The 12,589-nt window shown below is 40.3% G+C and overlaps 1 protein-coding gene across 1 annotated transcript in view; it reads right to left on the bottom strand.

The window, feature by feature from the left end:
• Il23r (interleukin 23 receptor) overlaps positions 1 to 12,589 on the bottom strand; it is a 60,151-nt gene that overhangs the window by 26,394 nt on the left and 21,168 nt on the right. Inside the window, exons 5-6 of the mRNA XM_070025748.1 lie at positions 10,063 to 10,208; positions 941 to 1,097 (exon numbers count right to left, since the gene is read on the bottom strand). Of these exons, the coding sequence (XP_069881849.1) occupies positions 941 to 1,097; positions 10,063 to 10,208 (303 nt within the window). The remainder of the gene's footprint in view (positions 1 to 940; positions 1,098 to 10,062; positions 10,209 to 12,589) is intronic.

Raw genomic sequence — 12,589 nt, forward strand, 5'->3', positions numbered from 1 at the left:
ATCAAATCCTTCATTTCTGAAGATTCAAAATCTATCATGGAAACTATGCATAGTAAGGAGACATCTTAAGGTTCACTGGACCATTATGGAGGATCAAAAGAATCACAATAGATCTGCTTTATTAGTTGCATACAATTGAAGTCTATTTAGCTAAGAAAAATGTGAAGTAATATGGGTAAGTGTGTGTACTATTAAACTAATAAAATTAAGAACAGGATCATTTCTGAAGATTTATAGAAGATTAACTAGACCTTATTGAGAGCTAATTAATTCCATGTCTAAGTGGCTTTAACTCTCTTGGATTGCTTCACATATAGTAGATAATCAATACTCATTGATAGGATTTGATTTGTGGTTTTTTTTTTCTAAAGAGATACAAACTCTTAATAATGATTCTCCAAAACAAAGTCTAAGATATTGGAACTTGAGGGGTGGCTCAAGTAGTAGAATACCAACTTTGAGTGAAAAAGTCAAGCAAGAGTATGAGGTACTAAGTTAAAGTCCCAGAACCATGTCAACTTTCGAGACCCACTACTTGTGGAATTAGATCCTCTGGGGGCATGACTGCATCTGACCAAGCACCTCAAGTGATTTTTTTTTTTTGTCATTCATGGGGCCTGAACTCTGGGCCTGGGCACTGTCCTTCAGCTCTTCAGCTCAAGGTTAGTGCTCTACCACTTGAGCCACAGTGCCACTTCTGGCTTTTTTCTGCTTATGTGGTGCTGAGGAATTGAATCCAGGGCCTTGTGCATGCAAGGCAAGCACTCTACCACTGAGCCACCTTCCCAACCCCCTCCTCAAGTGATGTTTAGCTCAGGTATCACAGCTTTAACAAATGAAAGCAGGGTCCATTTTGGTAGTGGTGAAGCAGAAATATAGGTAAATAGAGTCAGAGGTCAAAAGTAAAGCCATAGAAAATAAAACATATAAACACACTCACCTGTTTCAGGTGTTTTATGAACAAAGGATGCACTCCAGGGCTGCCAGTACCTTTTGCCTGTCCCTTGACATCTCACTTGAAATACGTACTTGACATTGGGCTTCAGATAGAATGTTGACTGTTGTACATATGTAAAATTGGCGTCAAATTCTTCAACCTAAAATTAACAAAACAGTTATTCTAATACTTAGTGGAAATGTATACATCACCCTCTATTCTTGGTACTCTCCTAGACCCCCAAAAAACAGACAAATATAATACTTTGTATAAAACATATATAACCATATACATGTTTTAAGCACTGAAAGTGAAATGCACCTTGCTTTGTGTTTGCAACTCTTTTTTTTTTTTTGACGGTCATGGGACTTGAACTCTGAGCCTAGGCGCTGTCCCTCAGCTCTTCAGCTCAAGGCTAGCACTCTACCACGTGAGCCACAGTACTACTTCCGGTTTTCTTAGTGGTTTGTTGGAAATAAGAGAGTCACGGTCTTTCCTGCCCAGGCTGGCTTTGAACCGTGATCCTCAGATCTCAGCCTCCTGAGTAGCTAAGATTACAGGCGTGAGCCACCAGCGTCGGGCCTGACAACTCTCTCTCTTTTTTTGGGGGGGGGGGTCCGGTGGTGGGGCCTGAACTCTGGGCCTGGGCACTGTCCCTCAGCTCTTCAGCTCAAAGCTAGCGCTCTACCACTTGAGGCACAGCGCCACTTCCGGCTTTTTTCTTTTTGCTTATATGGTGCTGAGGAATCGAACCCAGGGCCTCAGGCATACAAGGCAAGCGCTCTACCACTGAGCCACCTTCCCAGCCCCCTGACAACTCTCTTAAGCTTTGAAATTTCAAGAAAATCTACAAGGTAATGAATCTTAAATTATGAAATAGATGATCTTATTGGGGATGGAGAAGTGGAGGATTTAGTAAAAATTGTCTCTCCTCTCTCGCTCTCTTTTTCTCTCTGTAATTGGATATTTAGAGCAATAATTTTTCCAGAATGATGAAATAGCTCCATTTGCTCATGATTACTTTTGGAAAAATTACTAATAAGCTAAATGTTAAATTGGTCCTTTTTGCAGATTTATGCAAGCCTTGCCAGACCGTATGTGTGTATGCGTGTGTGTGTGTGTGTAAACATTTAAGAATGATAAAGTTGGGTGCTGGTGGTTCATGCCTATAATTCTACTCAAGAGGCTGAGTAGCAATCCAAAAGAGTGCTGCTCTAAGCCAGCCAGGCAGATAGCCTTCAAGACTGCAGCTCCAAAATAACCAGCAAGAGGCTGGGATGAAGGCATGGCTCAAGTAGGAGAGCTTGAGACAAGTAACCAATCAGAACAAGCAGTAGTCTATGACTTCAAACCTAGTACCAGAAGGGGGAAAAGTGGGAAACTATGAAAATGCAATAGAAATAGAAAAGGCAGCTGAGGAATAATTTTATGAGTTTTTTTTTTTTGTCACTACAATCAGAACTAAAACATAGTGGAGCATGTCCCCAAACCAAGACACCGTACAAGGTGTCCTCAGCATGCTTAGTAAGACATTTTTCTCACATAAAAGAAATATATCTTCAAGTGCATTTATGCATCTACTGGAAACTAGCTACCAGATTCTCATGAAAGAGTAAGTTAAAACTACCAAGGTTAAAAAGAAAGAAAAGAACAAGGTTTCAACTTCATTCATGAAGTCTTCTATTAAAATTCAACCTTAACATCAACCTTTAAAATCTGGAAAGCCTTAGAAATGTAAAATTCATGGGGAAAAAACACAGATTATATTCTTTGCTCCTTGAAAGATATTCCAAGTTTCAGTTACCTCCTGGCCCACCTGCTTGTAGACGTGACAGTTGGACACTCAAGGTACCTTGGGGTCCAGAAAACATTTTATGTATTATGCCAAAGATGTAACTTTTAAATGCCTGTTTTTTTTTTTTTAAAGAGAGTAGTTCAGAGTGTGGCTCCATTGGTAGAATGCCTCTGCAGCAAGCAGAGGCCCTGAGTTCAAATCCCAGTACAAGAAAATAGGGGACCAGCACCGTGAGTGGCCTTTGTCATTTGCAAAATTATTTTGTAATATTCTCTCAGAAGCAGTGTCCAACAGTGGACAGAGAACCTGGATGAGAACCTGAGGTAGGCTTCAATGATAGAGCAAGGTTTTCTCCTCACATTATGTCTCTGGGCTTGGCCTGCTAGCAAGCATGACTGATCGAAACACAGTGGAGTAATTGGATTTTCATACTCTTGCCCCCTGCCATCATCAGTAGGAAATGCTCAGGCAAGCCCATTGGTCCCAGGAAGAGGAGTCAGAGATATGTACAGGGAAGCTCAGGCTCAGACATGTGAATAAGCCTGCTGAACTGCGAAACATGCCCAATCCTAGCTAAGCTCAGCCTAGCCCTACTGCACTCTGACTGTGCAAAATAAATGCTGACGGTCAGGTGTCACTTCCATTTTGCGGCTGTTTATTACCCATGATCGTAGCAGTTGCTGGTGTGCAACTGAAGGATGTGATGGAAACCCAGCAGAAGATTTTTGAGAACTAAATCCTCTGTCTTTCATTGGTAAAAAGGCAATTTCTACTAAAATTTTGTGGCTTAGATTGGATCCTATATGATTGTCCCTTATTAACAAATTTGAGTGCAGTTTTAACTATGTACTTTATAAAATGCCTTTTGATTATGAAAGATGATGTACCTGCTCTTGTCTTTACTAATTTGCATTTACTAATTTGCTTGCTTGTAAATGATTTGTTTGTTGTTTTTTTTTGTCTTTCCTTTTTTGGTACTGGGGATCGAACCCAGGACGTTGCACTTGCTAGGCAAGCACTTTGCCACTGAGCTACATCCCAGCCCAGTTATTTGAGGTAGGGTCTTTCTATGTAGCCAAGGCTGGCCTTGAACTTGCAATCCTTCTACATCTTTCTTCCAAGTGCTTGGAGTACAGGCATGTGCCATCACACCAGACTATACATCCATTTCTTTTAGAAATATAACAGTCCTTTAAGGCCCAAAGGCAAGGACTACTAATGGTAATTTTTTTACCATATATATTTAAAGTGTACTACATGATTTATATCTTAAGAGAGAAGCTGTTCTCTTGATCTAAAAGTCTAGGAAGAATTCATATAAAAAAAGAGGCAGCTCCTTTCTAAGGGGGTCCCTGCTGTTTGGAAGGAAAGTTTAAGCTAGATTAGATACACCCCATCTACTTTGATGAGCTGGTCCTACTTTGTAAGCTAGATTGCAGAGTAGCTGGGTTTTCTCATGAATGTTTATTTTCCTCTTGCTATTTCTGAGACTTTACTTAAAACTTCTTTGCATGATTCAATTTATTCTGAGCTACACTACTTGTGAATGCAAGTTCTCTGAAGAATCTGCATCCGTGTTAAAGATCTTGTGGACAACTTGGCCTTGGCTGACCAGGACATGGTGGTGGTGGAGAGACAAAATGTTGTAGAACAAGAGGCAAAATTGTCTTGAGTATCTTAGGCCCTCTTTTCCCACCCCCTTTTTTTGTAGGTCATGGGGCTTGAATTCAGGGCTTAGGTCCTGTCCCTGAGCTCTTTTTGCTTAAAGCTAGCATTCTACTTCTTTGAGCCATAGCACCACTTCCAGTTTTTTGGTGGTTCATTGGAGATAAGAGTCTCATGGGCTTTCTCGCCTGGGCTAGCTTTGAACCCTGATCCTCAGACCTCAGACTCCCGCGTAGCTAGAATTAAAGGTGCAAGCCACCAGCACCCTGCTCTCTTAGGCCCTTTAATGGCCGTTTGTCTGAACTTTTGAATCTAACCTAATTCATCTCATGACAACTGTGTAAACTCGGATTCTTATCACTAAATTCAGCAGACCTTTGGCATCCACCAGCCCTACAGTTTAGAATGCTGTGAAGCCTGTGGCAGGGATTTCCCTGCTTTGCTACAGCGCCACCTGGTGGGTCCTCCACAAATGTAATTGGTAAAAGTATTGACAAGAGGATTTATTCTGGGACTATAGAAATTTGTGTAACTTCTTTCACGGTGCAACCATTCAATAACTTGAATCCATGTCCCGATAGTCACTCCTATCTAGCTCTGAATAACTATTGAATAATTTCCTTTTAAGCAGATTCATATTTTACTTAGACTAATGGGATATGGGGGGGACAACATATTTGTGATTGTTCTCCACATGTAATTTAATCTCTGTGAAGAATCTGAAGTTTGAACTTGAAACCATTTCACAACAGACAAAAATACTGCCTTGCAGTGTTAATGTGGCAGGATCACAGGATGACCTGTCTGGCTCCCTAGGAACCATACCGTCTCTAAGCAGCTTAGCTACAAGGGCTGAGAAACCAGGTTCCTTCATAGATCACTCCTGCATGGCTTCCTGCAGATTAAGATGAAGGGTGGAAGTAATCGCTATGATACAGCGTATGCTAATCCTGTTCCTGTCTTAGAGCTGGTTCTTACACCACCTGATTTCTTTTCCTATTCTACCTTACTCCCCCATCCCCTCCCCCAACCGTATGACATAGCTGCTTATAGTATCCCATTTTACCCATGAGAATAATAACACACAAGAAGATAAGGAGCTTGCTCAAAGTTACACAGCTAGAAAGCTCTGAACTCTAGAACTTATCATCTCAGCCACAAGGCCACCCTGGGAGAGCTGTCTGTCATTTAGAAGAATCACCCTCCATCAATTCTTTCTGGTGGAGGTAAAGTCATCACAGAGCTGGGCTGGAAGGAAAATCTCTAGTCATTTCTCTCTCTCTCTCTCTCTCTCTCTCTCTCTCTCTCTCTCTCTCTCTCTCTCTCTCTCTCTCTCTCTCTCTCTCTCTCTCTCTCCTCTCTCTCCCTTCCCCTCTCCTCCTTCCTCCTGTCTCTCTTTGGTGGTACTGGGGTCAGAGCTCAGGGTCTCTATTGGTAGGCAGGTGCTGTACTACATGAGCCACATCTTAGGCTCTTTATTCTTTCTTTCTTTCCTTCTTTCCTTCTTTCTTCCTTTCTTTCTTTCTTACTTTCTTGGATGGGGTTGTATTCTTGTTTAAGGCAAGCTTCAGACCTCAATCTTCCTACTTATGCCTCCCATGTAGCTAAGATCACAGGCATGCACCAGTACTCCTGGCTGTCAGAATGGGGTCTCACTCACTTTCTTCTCATAATCATTTTCTGGAATTATAGGCATGTGCCACATTATTCCTCCTTCTCACTTCTGACTTTCTTATCTCTCCTCAAGGAGGCAAAGACATCTCATGTATGATCCAGATGAAGTTGAAGTTGATATTATCAAACATAAAACAAAACTTTATCCTAATTTTTACTGATCTGATTTGGGAACTCTGCCTTAACAAATTTGATTTGTACTTTTTTTTTTTTTAACAGTACTAGGGTTTCAACTCAGGGCCTTATGCTTGCTATGCAAGCACTTTGCCAATTGAGCCATGCCTCTAGCCCTTGTCTTTGGAAATCTGGAGAGAAATGATAAGCCAGTTTTTTTCTGTGTAAGTGGTTGTGTTTAGAATATATATGGTAGAAAGGAGAGAAAATGTGCTTTGGATTGAAACATATTCTTCCTTTATCTTTTCTCTCTCTCTCTCTCTCTCTCTCTCTCTCTCTCTCTCTCTCTCTCTCTCTCTCTCTCTCTCTCTCTCTCTCTCTCTCTCTCTTTTTACACTGGAAGTGCTCTACCCCATGAGCCATTTCAACAGCCATTTTTGTGTTGGTTATTCCCAAGATCCTGGTGCACCTGGACTTGAATTCACCTATCTGTGCTTCCTTGAATGGCTGAGGATGGCAGATGTGTACTACCACATCCAATCATTGGATTAGATGTGAGCTTTTAAGCATTTTTGTCACAGCTGGCCTTGAACGTCAATCTCTTGATCGCTGCCTTCCAATAGGTAGGATTTCAGCATGAGTCACCATTCCTGGCTTGATCTTTCATTTTCTACAATAGTGTGAGGTCTCTACGGAACAGTTATGGAGTGTGTAAGATTGGAGAAGCCCGCTGCTCCTCTTTGGGCTCTATCTCACTTATCTAATGAGCTGATACTGTCCCAAAGGACCGTTAGGAGGATTGCGTGAGATAAGGAATATTCCTCTAGCACTTTCATTTGCTGCTTCGGATAATGAGAAACTTTTAAAAGTGAAGTTGAAGCATAGTGGCTCAAGCATTCAGAAAGTGAGGCAGGAATCCGGAGCAGGATACTTATTTTTTGGTAATACTTAAGTATTAACAAATGTCTCCTGTTACCAAGCCCCACCAAGGCACAGTCAGAGCCACCAGGGGGCGCAAAATTCAAAACTTTCAACCAGAAAATGGTTTCTGAAAAATGATTCCTACACTCTGGTAGTTCTTTCTGTTTTATTAGACATTCTCATGGACCATTCCCTCTTCCTATTTATACCAGATAAGGGAATTTAATATTCTCAGCATCACCAGGAACACCTGGAATCCTAGCTACTCAGGAGGTTGAGATGTGAGGATGATGGTTTGAAGCCAGCCTGGGCAGAAAAGTTCATGAGACTCATCGCTAATTAAGTAGCAAAAAGTCAGAAGTAGAAGGGTGACTCAAGCAGTAGAGTGCCAACCTTGAATAGAAAAAGCCAAGAGAGAGTGAGAGGCCCTGAGTTCAAGCCCAAGCACTGGCACAAGCTATGTGGATAAGGATAATGATATGGATATGTAAATATACACTCATATATTCTCAGTGCCATCCCATGACTATAGGAACCAAGCTGTACTGGTCAAGTAAAAAATTTTAACTCAAGCTGGGAAGGTGTCTCAGTGGTAGAGCGCTTGCCTTGCATGCCTGAGGTCCTGGGTTCAATTCTTCAGTACCACATAAGCAAAAAAAAAAAAAAAAAAAAGAAAAAAGCCGGAAGTGGCGCTGTGGCTCAAGTGGTAAAGTGCTAGCCTTGAGCTGAAGAGCTGAGGGACAGCGCCCAGGTCCAGAGTTCAGGCCCCACGACTGGACCCTCCCCCCCCTCAATTTTTATCTCAAAATCTAAGACTCAAGAATTTGCTTGGAAGTTTACATAACTTCCACACATGCAAAAGGAGTGTAGCTAGAGCTGCAGTTGGTTATTATTAATCAAATGATTCAGAACATGAACTCTCAGCAGAACATGGTGATACAATCAACTGCAAAGTTCACATCTGTGGTTTTAATGAACCAGCTTAAACAAATGAGTTGGCAATTGCAAGTTTATTTTTAAACAGTGATATTTAGGACAGATAATCAAATCAATGTGTCTTACTCCTATCTTTTTGACACATTTTCCTCCAGTACTAGGGCTTGAACTCAGAACCTTGCTCTTATGTTCTGCTTTTCTTACTCACAGTTGTTCTGCCACTCAAGCCATGCCTCTATTCAAACTTTTTTTTTTTTTTTACTAGCTAATTGGTTTTACTCCCCGGGTTGGCTTAAAACTGTGATCTTCAGTTCTCAGCTTCCCGAGTAGCTAGGAATGCAGGGTGAGCTACCTGAACCCAGCTTCTTGACACTTTAAAATTTTTATTTATTTTTATTATTTTTATTGTGAAAATACTGTACAGAGGGGTTACAATTACATGGGCAAGATAATGAGTACATTTCTTATCAAGCATTGTAGCCTCCTCGTTTCCCTTTCCCATCCCTTCCCATCCTCCCCCTGCTCCCACCGAATCCTCCACCCCCCTCCCCCACCTCACCAAAGTTGTAAAGTTCGTTTTTCGATATAAGGACTTGTACATCTCATTGCTGCAATGGGTCCACCTGTATCCCTATTTCAACGATTTGTTTTTTCCCTTCCCCTCCACAAATTATACTGCCATCAAATACAGTGAAAGCAGGGGTTATACTGTGTGGGAGGGACATACAAAGCAACAAAGAAATAATCTTATAAATGTGTTAGAAACAATCGTATGAAAGAAAAAAACATTTGAATACATATCTTAAGGTTCATTTCCCTAATATCAACTTATCTGACACTTTTAAAACATATTACTCTACAGTAAAAATAATACTCAAAATGGTAAAGCTTAAGCAGCAGAGAATTTTGAGGTCATGCCAATCATAAACTATATTATGTTTAATCTATATCTTAGTATCTTATTTAACTGAGTGAAAACTGGTTATCCAATAAAGGACTCTTGATTAAACAAAGCCAGAAACTTCAATCCTCAATTATCTAGATTAAGTATTATGCTTGAAAATAACAAAATGATATATTTTTTTCAAATACAAAATCAGAACTTTTTCTTTCTTTCTTTCTTTCTTTCTTTCTTTCTTTCTTTCTTTCTTTCTTTCTTTCTTTCTTTCTTTCTTTTCTTTTTTTTTGGGGGGGGTCTGGTCGTGGGGCCTGAACTCTGGGCCTGGGCGCTGTCCCTCAGCTCTTCAGCTCAAGGCTAGCGTTGTACCACTTGAGCCACAGCGGCACTTCCGGCTTTTTTTCTTTTTGCTTATGTGGTGCTGAGGAATTGAACCCAGGGCCTCATGCATGCAAGGCAAGCACTCTACCACCGAGTCACCTTCCCAGCCCCAAAATCAGAACTTTTTCTAATCAGGCTAGTTCAAAATTAAGAATTTTTATTATACTGTTCACAAGTATTATCATGTGATGAAATTTATTAATGCACATTCTAACTATATTCTTCCTAAGACATTTAATAATTTACTTTTGGTGTTTAGGGATAGTTTGTCTAGACATTCCCCTTTTTACTTTAAGGCTAAAGTTTGTATTAATGACAACTATCTTGAACTTCATAGTTTTGATAGTTTTGATTTAAAAAGAGATATCTATTAGTTCAAGATTTCCATTTGAAAATTTTTCCTTCCCTGGGTACTTGTTAAAATTCAGCATAGAATACTTCATTTTATAATCAGGACCACTGATATAACTTTCACTTGTAAGAAAATAAAAATTGTTAGGTCTCTCTGAGTTGATTTGATAATTTAGCAATTTACAAACAAAAAGAAGATTTTCTTCAAGAAACAGCTGTCTAGAAGTATCCATAGTCATTATTAAAACTGAATTGGTTTGACTATCACACCAACCATCAGATAAACACATGTCAAGTGAATTTTTCATAAGTCATCTGTGAACACTGAGAATCACTTTTCCTTTTACACCATTCACTCATGTGCTAAAGAAAAATGGAAGTTTGGCTTACATTCCAAATCTGGCTTGTGGTAGCCCTGTATCTGATTTCACAGGAAACCTTTTCAATGGCTGTCTCACTATTCCAGTAGATTACAGTCTTGCCCATTGTAGCATTTATAGTCTCAGCCTTGGAAATGATGGATGCAAAGGGTATCACTAGAAAAAAAAGATGCAAAAACATAGAAGTTTAGCAACTTGTCTAGGAGACATTCATATCTTTCCATCAATATATAGACATGTTAAAATTCAATTTTATAGCCCTCCATTCATTTCATAATTGAATTGACAGTGAATGAACCTTGCCTAGTATTCTAATCTACCATGCAGGAAAGAACTGCTATTATAAAGTCCATTATTAACTTCTATTAACTGTTTATGTGCTGTTAAGAAGTCCATTCTTCATTTCTTTCAAATGGATTCTAAACTCTTGTCTTTCCCCTCACCTCCCTCCACCTTAAAATCCTAATAAAATCCCAGAGCTTGGCTTTATTAGTGAAAGAGTTTACAAACAGATAAAGGAGAAATCTCCCTCTTCCCTGTGTCTGCTTAGGGAAAGATGGTGCTTTGCATCTGCCATGGTTTGAGCATTAAATGCCCCCAAAGACCAATGTGTTAAGGGCTTAGTCTTAGCCCTCAGCTATTGGTAGGTAGTGGAAGTCTTAGACTGTGGAGGTAGGAAGGGTTTAGAAGGGTACATGGGGACCTAGACCCCCTCCCCTCTTTCTTTTACCTTCCCATGAACGGTGAATGAGATGAGTAGCTTTCTGTGCTCTGACATGATTTTTTGCCTCACCACACCCCAAAAGCGGTGGGGCCAACCAACCGACCATGGACAGAAATCTGGGAGCCAAGATAAACCTTTCCTTCTTACAAGTCTTTTTCTTTTCTTTTTGATGCTTCAACTCAGGGCCTAGGTACTGTCCCTGAGCTTTTGTGTTCAAGGCTAGTGCTGTATCGCTTTGAACTATAGCTCCATTTCAAGCTTTTAAGTAGTTAATTGGAGATGATCTCACAGACATTCTTGACTGGGCTGGCTTTGAACCCTAATCCTCATATCACATCCTCCTGAGTAGCTAGGATAAGGCTTGAGCCACCAGCCCCCTGCTAAGTTTGTACATTTGTTAATAAAACTTACACTGGGTAATAACATATTTGGCCATGAAGCTTGCAATACCAGACTTAGCTATTCAATTTATGTTCATGTTTCAAATAGTTCTGTCATATCTCACATTAAAAAAAACTAACAATCCATGGTAGATATATTTTTTGATTCTAGTTATTTTGAAATAAACAGATTATTGTTGTGTGTTATCTTTCCAAGGTGTGTTTATCCATATTTATGCCATGGGGAGAATTAATGTTCACAGTGGCTGGCAGAAGGCACAGCTCTTTCTCTACTGAAATTTATTTCCAGCCCTACATTTCAGCATAGCTTTTCTAAGGTAATTAAAGCCCAACCTTGCAGCAATTACATGGAAATTACTCCCAGAAGAGTCTTCGTTCTCTCAGTTTCAGAAAACAGCTCATTTATCTAACTTGCACTCTCATTCCTGAAGTGTCACCAGTGGAAACGATTCTGTTAATGATCTCTAGCTTTGTTGATGGGAGTTTCCCACACAACCAGTGTGTATTTTCAATCTGAGTTTCTCAGTCCATTTTTTAATAAGGAGAAGGTAAAGATGGAGGTAGGGAGCAGCAGAGGGGGACAAAAAGAGACAGGAAGGAGGGGAAGGAGAAAGAGAAGGGGAAGAGGAGGGGATAGGAAGGGAGGGGAACGAGAGGGAGAGGGGATGGTGAGAAGGCAGAAGAAGAGGAAGAAAAGGAAGGGGAGGGGGAGAAGGAGGAGGACTGGGGGAAGAAAGGGGAGAGGGAGAGGAGGGGGGAAGAGGGAGAGGAGGAGGAGGAAGAAGAAATACTCCAGTTTACAAACATGAGCAACAAGCCTTGGAGATGGAGTCCAGCTAGAATTTTCTCTTTAGGGGTGATGGGGAGAGTGGTTAACTAGACAGCAACTCACCAAGTCTGGACACAATCTGCTTTTTAAATTTATAAGCTGAATGATTTGGGGAAAATTGTTTCATCATCTTCCTTATCTGTAAAGTGGGGACAGTAGTGTTGTGTGTTTGTTTCCGAAATGAAATGTGATGAGTGTTAGCTGGGACACAGTAGGCTTCTAAAGAATGGATGTGATGACTAAGGCTATATTGCAAATAGCACTAAAACCACCACTGATTATAAGCTAGTTTCTAACAGTGACTCTGTTGCCATGATATTGGACATGAGAACTTTTACACAGCATTAATCCATTCAAAGGAATCTGTTTTAAGAAGAAGGTATATTACTGTATCCTGCTTTAAAATGAAGATTTACCAAAAAAAAAGTGTCAGTCATGCAATCAAGAGAACTGTAGTTCTCAGCTATCGTTCAACCCCACAGTCAACAGTGTATGTTTCCAAATATGGATCTAACATTCAGAGCATTGGACATATTTTTTGACCATTTCATTACTTAAGAGGGTTATGATTACTTGAGAAGTT

The sequence above is a fragment of the Dipodomys merriami genome, unplaced genomic scaffold (assembly GCF_024711535.1).
Source record: "Dipodomys merriami isolate MVZ:Mamm:240054 unplaced genomic scaffold, mDipMer1.0.p SCAF_172, whole genome shotgun sequence".
In the NCBI taxonomy this organism is placed as follows: Eukaryota; Metazoa; Chordata; class Mammalia; order Rodentia; family Heteromyidae; genus Dipodomys; species Dipodomys merriami.